Source organism: Psilocybe cubensis, chromosome 3, assembly GCF_017499595.1.
Source record: "Psilocybe cubensis strain MGC-MH-2018 chromosome 3, whole genome shotgun sequence".
Taxonomy (NCBI): domain Eukaryota; kingdom Fungi; phylum Basidiomycota; class Agaricomycetes; order Agaricales; family Agrocybaceae; genus Psilocybe; species Psilocybe cubensis.
Genome location: NC_063001.1, coordinates 4,020,032 through 4,033,412, shown reverse-complemented (window position 1 = coordinate 4,033,412; position 13,381 = coordinate 4,020,032). Strand labels below are relative to the sequence as shown.

At 45.5% G+C, this 13,381-nt stretch overlaps 2 protein-coding genes across 2 annotated transcripts; one reads left to right on the top strand and one right to left on the bottom strand.

Moving 5' to 3' along the window:
- Positions 1-3,636: 3,636 nt before the first annotated feature.
- On the top strand, positions 3,637-8,604 carry JR316_0004099 (uncharacterized protein; the record flags this gene model as incomplete). The annotated part of the gene is made up of 18 exons (XM_047889868.1): positions 3,637-3,994; positions 4,050-4,137; positions 4,191-4,411; positions 4,465-5,476; positions 5,527-5,799; positions 5,857-6,184; positions 6,240-6,372; positions 6,605-6,823; positions 6,882-6,903; positions 6,963-7,070; positions 7,128-7,272; positions 7,350-7,424; positions 7,473-7,513; positions 7,566-7,782; positions 7,844-7,902; positions 7,953-8,083; positions 8,147-8,324; positions 8,376-8,604. 18 exons carry the CDS (start codon positions 3,637-3,639, stop codon positions 8,602-8,604), a joined length of 3,837 nt encoding a protein of 1,278 aa, XP_047752242.1.
- A 1,766-nt stretch (positions 8,605-10,370) lies between these two features.
- JR316_0004098 (uncharacterized protein) lies at positions 10,371-11,857 on the bottom strand (the record flags this gene model as incomplete). The annotated part of the gene is made up of 6 exons (XM_047889867.1): positions 10,371-10,580; positions 10,631-10,767; positions 10,826-11,019; positions 11,077-11,279; positions 11,347-11,481; positions 11,558-11,857. The coding sequence occupies 6 exons, from the start codon at positions 11,855-11,857 to the stop codon at positions 10,371-10,373; spliced, it is 1,179 nt and encodes a 392-aa protein (XP_047752241.1).
- Positions 11,858-13,381: the final 1,524 nt, after the last annotated feature.

Below are 13,381 nucleotides of genomic sequence, written 5' to 3'. Positions count from 1 at the left end.
ATCAAATTTAAGACCTTTCCATGCATCATTTTCATGGTATTTTTGCATATTCATATACCTACGTACAATCTACGCTTGAATGTGCAAAGAATTTGGGAAAAACGCAGTGTCAGGAGGCAAGAAATGGGAATTTGAATCTCTAGGTCAGTTTGAATCCCGATAATCATGTTAGTAAAGTGCCGACCCAGTCCAAACCCAGTCGGCAAACGAGAGAGACTCAATCTACTTCCACTATATAAAACCTAGTTTATTCTGGTGTTGTAGTCAATATCATTTGATTGATATGACATTTCTTGAAGCAAACTTAATCACAAAATTTTTGTTTGTTATGACGTTTCATTGACAGAATGCAGAATGAGTTACAGTTTAAAAGGAGTCTCAAGTTTGAAAAAGAGAAGGTTCCATTATGTCACCGCAGGTTACCCAGTCTCCCACCCTTCAGAACGTAGAATGGTCTCCGGCTCTCGAAGGGTATATCAATAATTTATTCATCGCGAATATTCTAACAGGTATTATTTCACTCCTGGCCGGCAACATGTTTACTGATAACGGATAGGAATATATACTGCCATTTTCCTTGGTACACTGTATCTGTATTGTAAGTTTACCCACCCTCAGAAATAAAGCCTTAATCGTAACTTCATCCTGTAGGCAAACGGCCTGTTAAACATCGCAAGACTGTCGTGTCGGCTATCACTGCTTTATACCTGTCATATATCTTCGACGCATTGCCACCGAGTTTGTATTTGAAGAGAGTCATAAAAGATTTAATCGTTTCTGGTTCATCGGAAACAGATGGGCCAGAGACCTTGTTGTCAGATATTAGTTCATTTCTAATGATTTCAATAGGGGACGCATTAATGGTAGGTCCTCTCATGCAGCATGACACAATCTCTTCAATATCGCTTTGTAGATTTGGAGGTGCTATCATATTTGGGATAAATCGCTCCGTATTATCATCTTACCGTGCTTTTTTGCTACTGTTGAAATTGGTGAGAGTGAATTTATAACTATGGACCTCCTTGTTCACCATGGTCATACATTCAGTTACATATCTTGCAGTCATTATTACAGCCAGCGTGGAGCATTTGGAGCCATCCCGACCACAGGCGAGGACCCTTGACGGTCTGATTGGCCTTGTCATGTTCTCCACTTTTCTATGTACATTGACGACAACACTATCCATTATCCTGAGAATATACCCGGCAATGCGTAGAGAATACTCCGCGGAGAGCGCGTCACAGAGGTTCAGGCGGGTTGTAGATATCCTGACGCAATCCTCCGCCATTTATTCGTTATCCGCATTGACTTTCGCTATTGCCAGTGTACTCCCACTGGACGACGACCGACATCCTAGACTTGGCGCTACACGAACCTACACTGGGTCCCTCTTCTCTTTTATAAATGTTTGTGTTATGTTTTCGTCGTTACCGCAGTTTGACCAAGTCGTGAGTAGGGCGCCGCTCCCACCTGCATGATTGCACGAATCGTCCTATCAACCGAATCAAATGACAACATGGTCCATCATTCAACGATTGTATTTCAACCGGGGTCGACAAGGCCAGAACTCACCAACAGTTCACCAGTCAATGAGCAAGTGATTGCAATGGACGTTGAAAAGAATGAAGAACCAATCAGGCAGTGAAGATGTATGGCCAGTCAGGCTCTGTTAAAATACCGGTGGGGCACATGTGTATCAAATCTTATTTCATTTACTTCCTTTGCTGCTGTCGTGTAAACCGTTGATCAATTGAGCGTGTCACCTTTGACTCCAATTTTCGGAGCCTCGTGTGGCCAGCCTTCATTATATTTTTATCTAGTACAAGGATGCAAGTATAAGGTAAATACTCTAAGTTGACAGTGAAGTTCAGTGCTTTACATGTAATATCCACCGCGTGCTGAAGTTAAAATATCTCATGTCTACACAGCCAAGTTGCGCATTGAGTACAAGGATTTTGTGATTAGAATGTGCGATGTGACTGCTAACAGGATACCCGGCAACTCATGATACTATAAATCCCATTTTGAAGGAATAAAACAAACACATTACACACTATGATTCTTCTCGACAATCAGTCCCAATCGCAGGTCGAAGTATGGACCCAGCCCTAGAGGCATACATTGATACAATGATATTAAGCAATATCCTGACAGGTTTTAGTTTTTTTTTTGCTTATACGAGGCATTACCACTTACACTTTCAAACAGGGATTTATACTTCCATTTATTTTGGAACGATGTACTTATACTGTAAGTTACATAGTTGTTTAATGACCATTGTTGGCTGTAATTCCATGGCGTCTGATATAGGCAAAAAGACAGTCAACAATAAAAGAACCATCGTCTCCTTCATCACTGCTCTGTATCTGTCCTACATCTTCGACGCCTTACCACCGACATATTTCATGAAGAGATCCATAAAGGCGCTTTTATCTGGCTCTGATGTGGTTGATGGTCCAGACACTCTACTGGCTGATATTAGCTCTTTTTTAATGACTTCTATCGCCGACACGTTATTGGTGAGTATGGTTCTCATGTTTTTCATCTAGAATTTATTGTGAGGCTAATTGATAATCCAATTTCATTAGATTTGGAGATGCTATCATGTGTGGAATAAATCTATCCGTGTCATTCTCCTGCCCCTCTTCTTCCTTGCAGTCGAAGCTGGTAAGCGGGAGTAGCACACCATGCTTAAGCTTGTATGTTAAACTAGTATGCCAGGCGTGTATCTTGCTGTGATTATAACAGCAAGCGTCGAGCGTTTGGAGCCATCGCGACCTCAAGCACTGGTGCTTGATAGCTTAATTGGCCTTGACATGTTTTCCACATTTGCCTGCACGGTAACATCAACACTCTTTATCATCATGCGTATTTTGCCCGTCATGCGCCAACAGAACAGCTTCAAAGGAACAACCGAGCGCCTCAACCATATTTTAGATATTTTGACTCAGTCGTCCGCTCTTTATTCCATATCCGCATTGGCTGCCGCCATTGCATGCGTATTGCCTTTGGATGAGAGCCAGAATTCCAGCCTGAGCGCCGCTCGGACTTACACCGGCCTTATCTTCTCTTTTTTAAACGTATGTTTCAAGCTGAGGTCCTTTATACTTGCCTAATTGCCTATATAGGGAGCCGCCCCTACATGTATGGTTGCAAGGATTGTCCTTCAAAGCTCCACGAACAAGGCAGTAGTACATCAGTCTACAGTGATTGTTTTTGAAGGGATCTCCACAGTCCCCGAAGCAGTTCAAAGTACACAAAGTAATTGCAACGTGCTCAGAACCGACCTGGAAAAGAATGCAGAGTCAGGCGAGACGTGACACTGTATGTCCATTCGGACAACGCTAAAATAGTATATCAACAACATGTACCTAAATATTGACTATGGAATGCATCTGTTTAGTCCTCACATTCACCTAATTCCTGTTGCCATAAGTAGTCCTCCTAATTCCTAACCGGGATCCCTTTGTAATCTCGGCGACACACGGTGACATTAGAGGTCACGCTGTGTGAAAAAAAAAGCGTGAATTTGAAAATCATCTCCCATAGGGTTGTCATGATGTCAGTCTTTTATTTTTGTCATGCGACAAATGTTCGACTTCCGTTTCCCTCTTTATCTTTTGCCAGCTAGGCTTCATGGATGCCTCGTCGAAGGCAGATAATGCCGAACCAGTTAGAGGAAGACGCGAAAGGGAGTCCGGGTTCAACAACGAGCCAAAACCTGTCGACAGCGATAGACCCTATTCTACATCATCTTCATCATCATCCTCCTCGTCAAATAGCAATCTTCCGCCGACAAAACCTTTACATCCCTGGATCAAATTCGTCTCAACATACCTAAGAACCCATCTTGCATGGGTTTTCCAAAATACGGCATGGAGCAAGCTCAAACCTGTGATCCGATGTGCCCTCGTAGCATGGTTGTCCCTCGTATTGTTTGTCATTCCAGCCGTTGAGCTGGTTCTTGGCCAAGCGAGCTTTCTTATTCTCATTGGTACGCTCACGCTTTCTGTTGTACAATGCAAAATGATCGAAACGTTGCATATCAGGGGTGGTGCTCTCCCCACCATCAGATCCATTTTTGTCCGTTCTCGAACGCGAGATCCTCATTCTCGTCTTTGTGTGCCTCACATGGGCGTAAGTCCGATATCTTCAGAGGTACAAAGGCACTCATTTTGTTGCAACGATAGGTGGTCATGCCTGGGACTCTTTTTGGCAGACCTTGCACGTACTGTTAAAGTTCCAACGGCCACGATTTTCGATGTTGCAGATGGAAAATATATCGAAGCTGGGCCGTCTGTTATTATCGGGGTATTTATCTTTATCGGATGCTCTACAATCCTTGCCTTCAGAGCGAAGCAGGGCCCGGGGCCGTTTGTTTTCCCTTGCATTCTAGCATGTCTCTGTATAAGTACGTCCACCTTCTCCCCATTAAACAAATCACTCATTTGGTTTCTACTCCAGATATATGTTTAACAACAGGGGCGCTCTTTCCCTTCCCATTTTACCTCATCGGACGAACCATTGTCGTCCCTCTTGCCATTCACAGTGGTCTCTCCCTCCTTGCTTCAGTTCTCGTCTTCCCATGCACCATCTCAGCGCAATTTACCACGCTCTTATCAGATACACTAACGCCTGCTATATCCATGCTATCCACACACATCACCCTGTTACAGGCCGCCCCAATGACTTCGCCGACATTTCCCCCGCTTCTGGCCGCCATGCGCGGCGAAACAAAGAAAGTGGAAGCATCGCTCGTCCCGCTTGCCGCGGCGCGAAGGCTGCTTCCGAACGATATTATCTACGGCAGATTCGCACCTGCGGACTTTACAGCGTTTCATGGAATGCTCCGTCGCTTTGCCGGACGCGCCGATGGTCTGGGCGTCTTCTTTTCTTTAGTGGATCCAGCGAGAGAGAGGTTCCCGGGTACAGGCGGGGTAACGCCTGTTACTGTTCCTGGAACGCCGCGCGTTGGTTTATCTCGAGTGACTACCAGAGCGCCGTCCTTGGAGAGAGACACCAATAGGGATGGCGTTGTGGAAGTTACGACGAGCCATGATGGATTAACCACGTTAGGTGCACCGCTTTCTCCTGTCGCAACGTCGCGCAGGAGCATTAAATCCCAGCCGCTGCCATCATCTCACACCCACCCAACAATATCTTCGCCTTCGTCTAACGCTCTGGTTTCACCGACTATCAAGCACTCGCATTCTTATGCTGCATCTGCTCATTCTCATCTTCATGCCCACTCACATTCGCATTCGCATTCGCACTCGCATTCACACAGTCATACTCATCACCATCACGCCTTGTTGCATTCATCGTTACTCAGTCTTGCTAAGGCGAGAGCTAAGAGGCCAGAGCATGCTGTGGGCACTTTTGAAAGTCAGCGGTATCTGAACCTGGAAGCCACTACGCTCTGGGATCCAAATGAAGAAGAATGGAACGCAAAGATTGGAGTGCTGTTGAAGGAGAGGTGCGAGAATTCTTCGTATTGTCTTCGTAAAACTTCTGACAGAATGGTAGTTGTACGCCACTCCTGGAATCGTGTGGAACCGGCTTGAGTATGGTAAAGGAATGGTTGTCGACTGTGAGAGACTCCAGGATTAAACAGCTCCTTCATTCGTGGAGAGGCCATACAGAAAATGGGAAGGTGGAAAAGGAGGGTATCAGTGTTAATGATAAAAGGCCCGGAACTCAAAAAGATTTCGAAAAGCGGAGGGAGGAAAGAATTGAGAAGATCAGAAAGATTAGACGGGAGGTCGAGAAGGTGTTACAAGAATTTCGCCAAGTTCATCGGTAAGTTTAGTTTCGCTTCACAATAATCTAAACTCAAACAAAATATAATTGTCATAGACACAAAGTGCTGGAACCGTATAGAAAAGCTTTCGAGCACCAACAATCCGACTCGCATCGCAATAGCGAAACATTGCCCACTTCTCCTCTCCAACATGACTCTTCAGACAGCACTGACATAGGGAATGGGAACATTTTCGCTTACAGTTCCTACGATGAAAGTCCTCCTGTTAAAGGAGATCATGAGAAGGAGAGGGACAAGGACCATGAGAGCGATCATCATCATCACCATCACGGAGGCCACAAAACACCAGCGCATAGGTATCTATTCAACTGCTTCGTGTATCAATATAATCTACTGCAGATTGCGTCAATCGTTCTCGAAATGGTGCGCCAGCTTTTCCTCATTGCCTGAAAAATGATGCATGCTGATCACCTATCAGCTCGATGAGATATTGCGATTAGAGGCAGAACGAACAGAGTGCACATTGTGGACGCCGGCGAAGCGAGTTTTTAGCTGGAAGCCCTGGAATATTGCAAACACCGTGGAGCATCTATCTGAAGACGATGATCCTGGTAATCGAATTCTTTTATATTACCTCACAGAAACTTTGCTCACTGCAGCTTAACATCCATTTCACAGACATTATTCAAGGAATAAACAGAAACAACCCCGAAATTCACGATGTTTCCAAGGTAGAATCTCAAACCCAACCACGTCCAATGGGTCATGCGTACCCTTCCCATCCACACCACCACGCTCATTCATCGCCTCATCCTGACATACCATCTAAATGCACCGGCCCAGCATTTCCACTAGATTCAGATCAGGACTTAGGCCTTCCCAGACGACGTGACCCTGACGCGCTACCCCCGAGAAACCTCGCAGAATCGCTCATGTACTTGAGCTATAAATTATTTGCTGCTTTGGGCACAGACGGTGTCTTGTTCGGAATCAAGGCCGGACTCTTGAGTGTCGCCCTCAGCCTGCCCAGTCTTTTTAAAAATTCCGCTGGCTTTGCGTATGGTGAGTTCCGTGTCGTCGAACAATAATCTGGCATTCCTTGTTCACGAAACTGGGGCAGATAATCGATTCGTTTGGGGAATGTAAATTCAATTCTCAACACTCACCCAATGATGTTGTGTTGATCAATTAATATACGTAGATTCATGGGACAGTTGACTATTGCAAGGTTTCGAGGAGATACTATCTTTGGTATCTCTGCGAGGATCATCAGCACCTTCTTCGGCGCTATTGTGGGCATGGTCATTTGGTACGTTCTATATGTGATTCCTAATATTTTGCTTGACTGAACAGTTGCGTCGTATAGGTATATATCCTGCGGTAGTGGAAATGGGAACCCTTATGGACTGGCAGCAGTCTGCGCTGTGGTTTTCCCATTCTTCTTCTTTGGAAGGATATACTGGCCTATACCCCCTATGCGCAATATCGTCTTTTTTGTGACGATTATTTTGGTGAGTCCGTTCAGTTATTGCTATGAGGCGTAGTTGGGTATCTCCTTCAATGTGACTCATTTTTGAATTGAATACAGGTTATTGGATATTCCTATCAAGACGAGCATATTAACGTGCCAGGGTCTCCTGGAGTTGGATGGCCAGTGGCATGGGTGCGTTCGATAAATGATATTTGTTGCCAGTTATTCATTCCTTGTCAGAAACGATTTACTCTCGTAACGGCGGGTGTCGTTGCTGCGTTGTATGTCCGCTTTTTAGAAGCCCAGAAACCAATCTGACCGTCTGCATAAAAGCGTTGCATCATTCTTCCCTCCATCAACCACCATCAGGTTATACCAGCGTAGACTTTTGTCCACTACGTCTTCAGAACTCGGTACTATCTACTGCGCGATCATATCGTTTGCCAACACGAAGCACGAACCCGAAATCCAAGAGATTGTCTCAAGCTTACTGGCAGTGCGTAATAAACTCGCCAAGTCAGCCGGACTCAGAGGAAATGTCGTTTACGAGGTCAGCTCGACTCGAGCATCCGTCGTTTGTGCACTGATTCAAAGGTTCCATTCGACTCCAGTTCTCTTTGAAAGGTCGATGGCCTGCAGATAGGTATCAAAAGATTGCCGATTTACAAGTGTACGTTCTTCGTCTTGGAAGATGACTTTAAGTTGACGCCCCATTTTCAGAGGAATATCGTATTGTCTGTCCCACCTGATGTCTGTCTTGGAGCATCTTGAACCTGCATGGTCTCGCGCATTCCTCAGGAGAACGCGATTCATGGACCCCGGGTTCCAAGGAGACGTACTTGCTGTAATTTGTATGCATTCTTCAGATTATCTTTTTGGTTGGGTCTCTGACAAATATTCTTGGTTACAAATAGCAATGATATCGTCATCTCTGCGTACCGGAAATCCTCTTCCCCAAATCACACCTTGTCCACTTATCGATAGATTCTTGCTCAAATACCATGGCCTCGACGTCATTCATAAGGACGCCGAAGAAGACTATGGGTTACCGCGATCATTGTCAATCGAGACGCTCAAAGACGAACAATACCTGTACGTTTAAACACCAATTCTCATACAAGACTGAATATTCATAATATATAGGATGTTTTCCGTTGGAATTTCTACCGCCTTCGGTATAATAAATCGCTTGGACCGTTTGATGATTGCAGTCAAGGAAATTGTGGGTGAACAGTATCATATACATGGTGTAGGCTTCGTGCGAGCACCAATGCCCATGAGCGTCGGTAGAGCAGGTGGTGGTGGTGGGGTTGAGATGGGATCACGGACGAACACAGTTCACTTCGATGAGCCTGTTCAGTTACAAAATTAAGACTTTTCCGAGTCTTCAACCAATTTTTGAATCGTGTGTCCTATTGTTATTGGATTTTTAGTGTATGTATACACTTGATATTGAACTCGGAATTTATTCATACAATGATGGCTCTGGCACGAAGTTCGATGATAAGGCTGAATGTGATGATGATCTCATCTTATCGTCAAAGTAGTTGACCCACCATTAACCCTGTGCGTAGATCAGTTGCTTTTCACGGACGCTTGTCAGTATTTATAAACGTTACGAATGTCCTCCATAATAAATGTACATTTTCAAAAAGGTTGAGTCACTACAAATACATTTGTCGACCATACACAGTACAGATTGGATGTTACAATAGATTTTCCAGGCCCCCAGGGTTACCCACACGAACATAATGCATCAACATAATATTCCAAGGTGAGTTCGGCGCAGTAAGGACGGAGCTTTTTTTCTTATCTATATTCCGAATAATATCGAGACCTATAACAGTCCACTGCATAAGGCGGACCCTTTGCATTCTTCCTTGTCTATCCATCATAAGGACGACATATCGAAGACGAGATAGATCATTTGGGTCGATATGTGGATCTAGGGTGGGATAGGCAGCTTGAATATTAGCAAAACGATCCACCGAAGCTTCGACGATCTGTACAATGAGGGAATCAGCGTGCTCCACCTGAAGAGACACTCTCGCTCATACCTCATATTGCTGCGACTCATTTTCATAATCAAGGCGGGGCTGTATAGTTAATTTCATACTCGAATAGGTTAAGTATCTTGCTTGTGAAGCACGATTAAAGCCACGTACCAGTGTGTTATCACCCTGTCTGGCGGGTTATTCGGGAGGTCTAAAACGTACACGCCAAATCTCTGAAAACAAGTGTTCCAAACGTGTAACCACCGCGAAAGCTTCTTGTCCAATTGAACCTCCTGCCATTCAGGGCTGTGTGGCTTTGGCATGTTGATAACTGACGTCGCTTGACTTTGATCCTGATTGGCAACCAAACACGGATGTATAACACAACTGCGTTTGTGGCTGGTTTTCCAGGACGAAGCTTGACACTCCTTCGACTAGATCGCGTTATCAGGCTTCAGAGAACGACTCGGTATATCAACTCTGTGATAGACGCACGCAGTACACAGCTAATCTGGTAGTAATCAATGTCTTCCCTTTCCAACGAGTAATGTGGCAGATCTTACAGGCATCTAGAACACCGTTTGACTTTCTCTCGCGGTAACTTGGAGTCGCAAAAGAAACATGAGTAGAGCATCCGGAAGTAGGTGAATATTCGACAGAAAACTTTAGTTCACTTTAACTCTTCGTGAGGACTGTGGGCAAGCAAGCAAGTCAACGCGCTTCGCGGCTGACTCTGATAGGTCGCTTTTTCAATTGTTGATAGTCCGAAAAGATCCGTGTAAATATGCTAGCCTCGTGACAAACTGGCTTTGAAATACTTTGATGCCATCAAGGGCTATTTCCGAAACCACCACAATATGGGATTTACGAGACTTCATAGTGTGAATATCTCGAATGATTGATGTAACGACCGTAATTACATAGCCGACGTCGTAAAAATCCAGACTATGATCAGAAGCGTACGTATTAAAGAAAATAGTCAAGGGAAATAATGAAAGAAAGAAATAACAGTCCTGTGAGCGTCTCAAACAAAATGTATCGTAGTCAATCAATCTGGGCACTACACCCCTTGCAACCCTTTTGTCGTGAACCCGTAAAACGCGAGCTGTTATGGCATATTAAACAGACATCAAATGAAGTCTATTTATAGCACCATAGCAGCACCGCCAGCAGCAGCGAGAACCATAGCGAACAGGGCAGAGGGAACACCGACAGAGACACCCCTGGCAGCAGGGCTGCTGTTCTTTGGTGGCGCACCGCTTGAGCTGCCAGACCCTGATGATGCCTTGTTGGTGGCACCAGGAGCACCAGAACCAGAGCCAGAGCCTGATTGGCCAGTGGGGGTGGTTCCAGCCTAAGACACTCGTTAGGCACAATTAAATATTAAGCAAAAGTATAACGTACAGCGCCAGACGATGATGACTGGGTAACGGGCAAGAAGAGGTCAGTAGCAGCGAAGGTCTTGCAATTGCGCGAGGCAGGCACTCGTGGGGTGTATGGTGGGGTAGTGGTGAGAGGGTCAGGCATCGACCAGACAGAGGCTAGAAGCAGCAAGTTAGATTTTGCCATCATAAACCATAAATAAGGTTGCCAGCTTACTCTTTCCATCAGCGCCGGTGTAGGTACCGACAACGTCCTGGAGGTCACTGTCGCACTCAGTGAACTCTCCATCCTTGACGTTAGATGGCATGTTGTACTGGCAACCAACGAGATCGTATCTGTTCTCGCAGTAGTCGGGGCTCTTGACGGAGTTGAAGCAGGCTTTGAAGCAGAATTGACCATTGCCGACAAAGCTGCGCAGAAGAAAAGCGCATTAATACCGAGCACGGAAGACGTTAAACAAGACTTACTTGTTCCAGTTCAGGACTTGGGTGAGAGTGTGTCCATCGGAATCAGCAGTTCCATTAGAGAAAACAACACCTCCGAGAGGGTTGCCTTGCAAATCGGCACCGTGAGGGTCAAGTTCACCACCGTTTCCGGGGTTGTCGTCGAGACCGAGACCAGAGTTTTTGATGAAGCCAGTGACTTGAATGTAGGCAGACGTTTTCACCCACTGCATAAAGTACATTAATAAATATGTCAAACACGGCGGCCAGCGCTGGCCAATGACAGTAACCCACCTGGAGACCAGTGATGGCATCGGGGGGGATGAGACGGGTTCCGTGGTAAGGCTTAGTGCAGTAAGCAACAACGCGAGCCTCAACATTGCCAATCTCTCCTGCAGTGTCTGGCGAACCCCACAAGCAGAAGTCGGTCTATGTTAAGAAACCCGCCAAGAAATTTTCGTTTAGTTGCCACGTGGATACGGATGCATCATTGGAAAAAACGTACAGGATCGTTGAACACCAAAGTCTGGCAAAGCGAATTTGGGCCCAATGTGGTGGAGTTGCAAATGTTGAAGCCAGACTGGGGGCCACGAAGAACTGGGAAGGGGTATACTTGCTCAGGGAGGTCTGTAAAGGCGAAGCTAAGAGTCGATAAAATAGGTGTCCCTGGAGCCCCGGCCTGTTGGCGCTTGGCAAGAGTGGGGGTGGGCTTGGGTGTAATTACGGGGTCCTCTGCAGCAGCGACAAAAGAGAAAGAGTGGACGCCAGCAAGGGCAACGGCGAAAAGCAGAGAACTCGAAAACATGGTGGTTGAGAAGGAAAGAGCGTGAGGATTCCCATTTTCCCAGCCACTCCAATTTCAACCTCCCAGCTCTGCTGACCAAGACGCCCCTGTGCCAAAAATAAACATGGCAATGCGGCGTGTCTATTAATAGAACGTGTCGTACCACTCTGACGCGGTCTCCAAAAGCCGCCTATCAACAACAACCACGGCGGCATGAGCTTCTAGCATACCAGCAGCGCTGTCCATGATATTGAGTTGAGGAAATTTTCTCTAATTCTTATGATACTACTGGGCTTCGTATGCTACGAATCACCATCATGGTTAACGGAGAACCCCTACTCGCCTACTAGAGTCTGGAAGTTGTGTCGGCAATCAGTGGGTATGGCGGAATGTTCATTTCAACATTAAATTTCAATTCTAGGAGATGATACTAGCGTGTAATCGTTCTTCTGAACTGCCATAAATGTTCCAAATCCCCCTAACATAACGAAATACCGCCATTGGTCTTTACGCAAACATACAGGAGTGGTAACATTACTTGACTGTGCATGTTACAAATAGGGGCCTCACAGTACGTCGGTCACATGTTTTACATAGCTGCAGGTAATAATATAGCATGGCTTAGTTGCAGGTGGACTGCCCTTGAAAGCAAGTCGCGCCACAGTGTTGCACCAACGAGCCATCCAGCCATTAGAAACACTTACAGCGCAGCAAATGTATACAATATATCCAATATATGCCAACGGAGAGAATACCCTACTTCTGAAACCCATCCAGGAGGCAATTACACGGTTTACACTGGTGTACACCTCCTACTGTTTAATTCGGGCATACCGGCGCGGGGGCATATATAACTGGCATCTACAAAGAGTTAAGCAAGTGCTTGACGATTGTATATTTCTCTACTATGCTCTGTAACCTTGTTGCTGGCGTTGTTAGATGACAAGCTAACTACATACCAGTAATACCCATTTAAGTTCTGACGAGGTAAAGCATACTCTCGCGAAATTCTCTCAGTACTCCTTGCATCGCTATATCATCTGACAGATCAATGTTTTATGATGATTAATTTGAACATCTGCGAGTGATCTGCAGTACTGATGAATCGAAAGTTGCTTATATGTTGGATGGTCAGGAATGGGATGCAACCTTTCATTAGCAGGGGGCGGGGCGTCAACGCCATGATGCATAAATCATCAGCCAATACTCATGTAAGGCGCAGCGACTGCGGATCCTACAATTAGAAGGTTTGAAAAATATCATATGATCAGTGATCTTCCGAGTCCCTGGCGAAAGTAACTCTCCAGATCCAAACCACACGCCGTATTCCCACTGGAGCCTCCTCAAATTACAACTTTCCATCGGAGGCGGGCCATTCCCGAAGGCAAGCTTAAAGCAAATTTACACCAATCAAGATCAAAAGAACAATTCCGGTTGTCTCTGAACAGTCCCCTAGACTGAACTGAGATGTATCATATGTAGGCGAGAGTAGGCGAGCATCTATCATACTCTACCATACACCAGCGCTAAAATCCTGATATACGA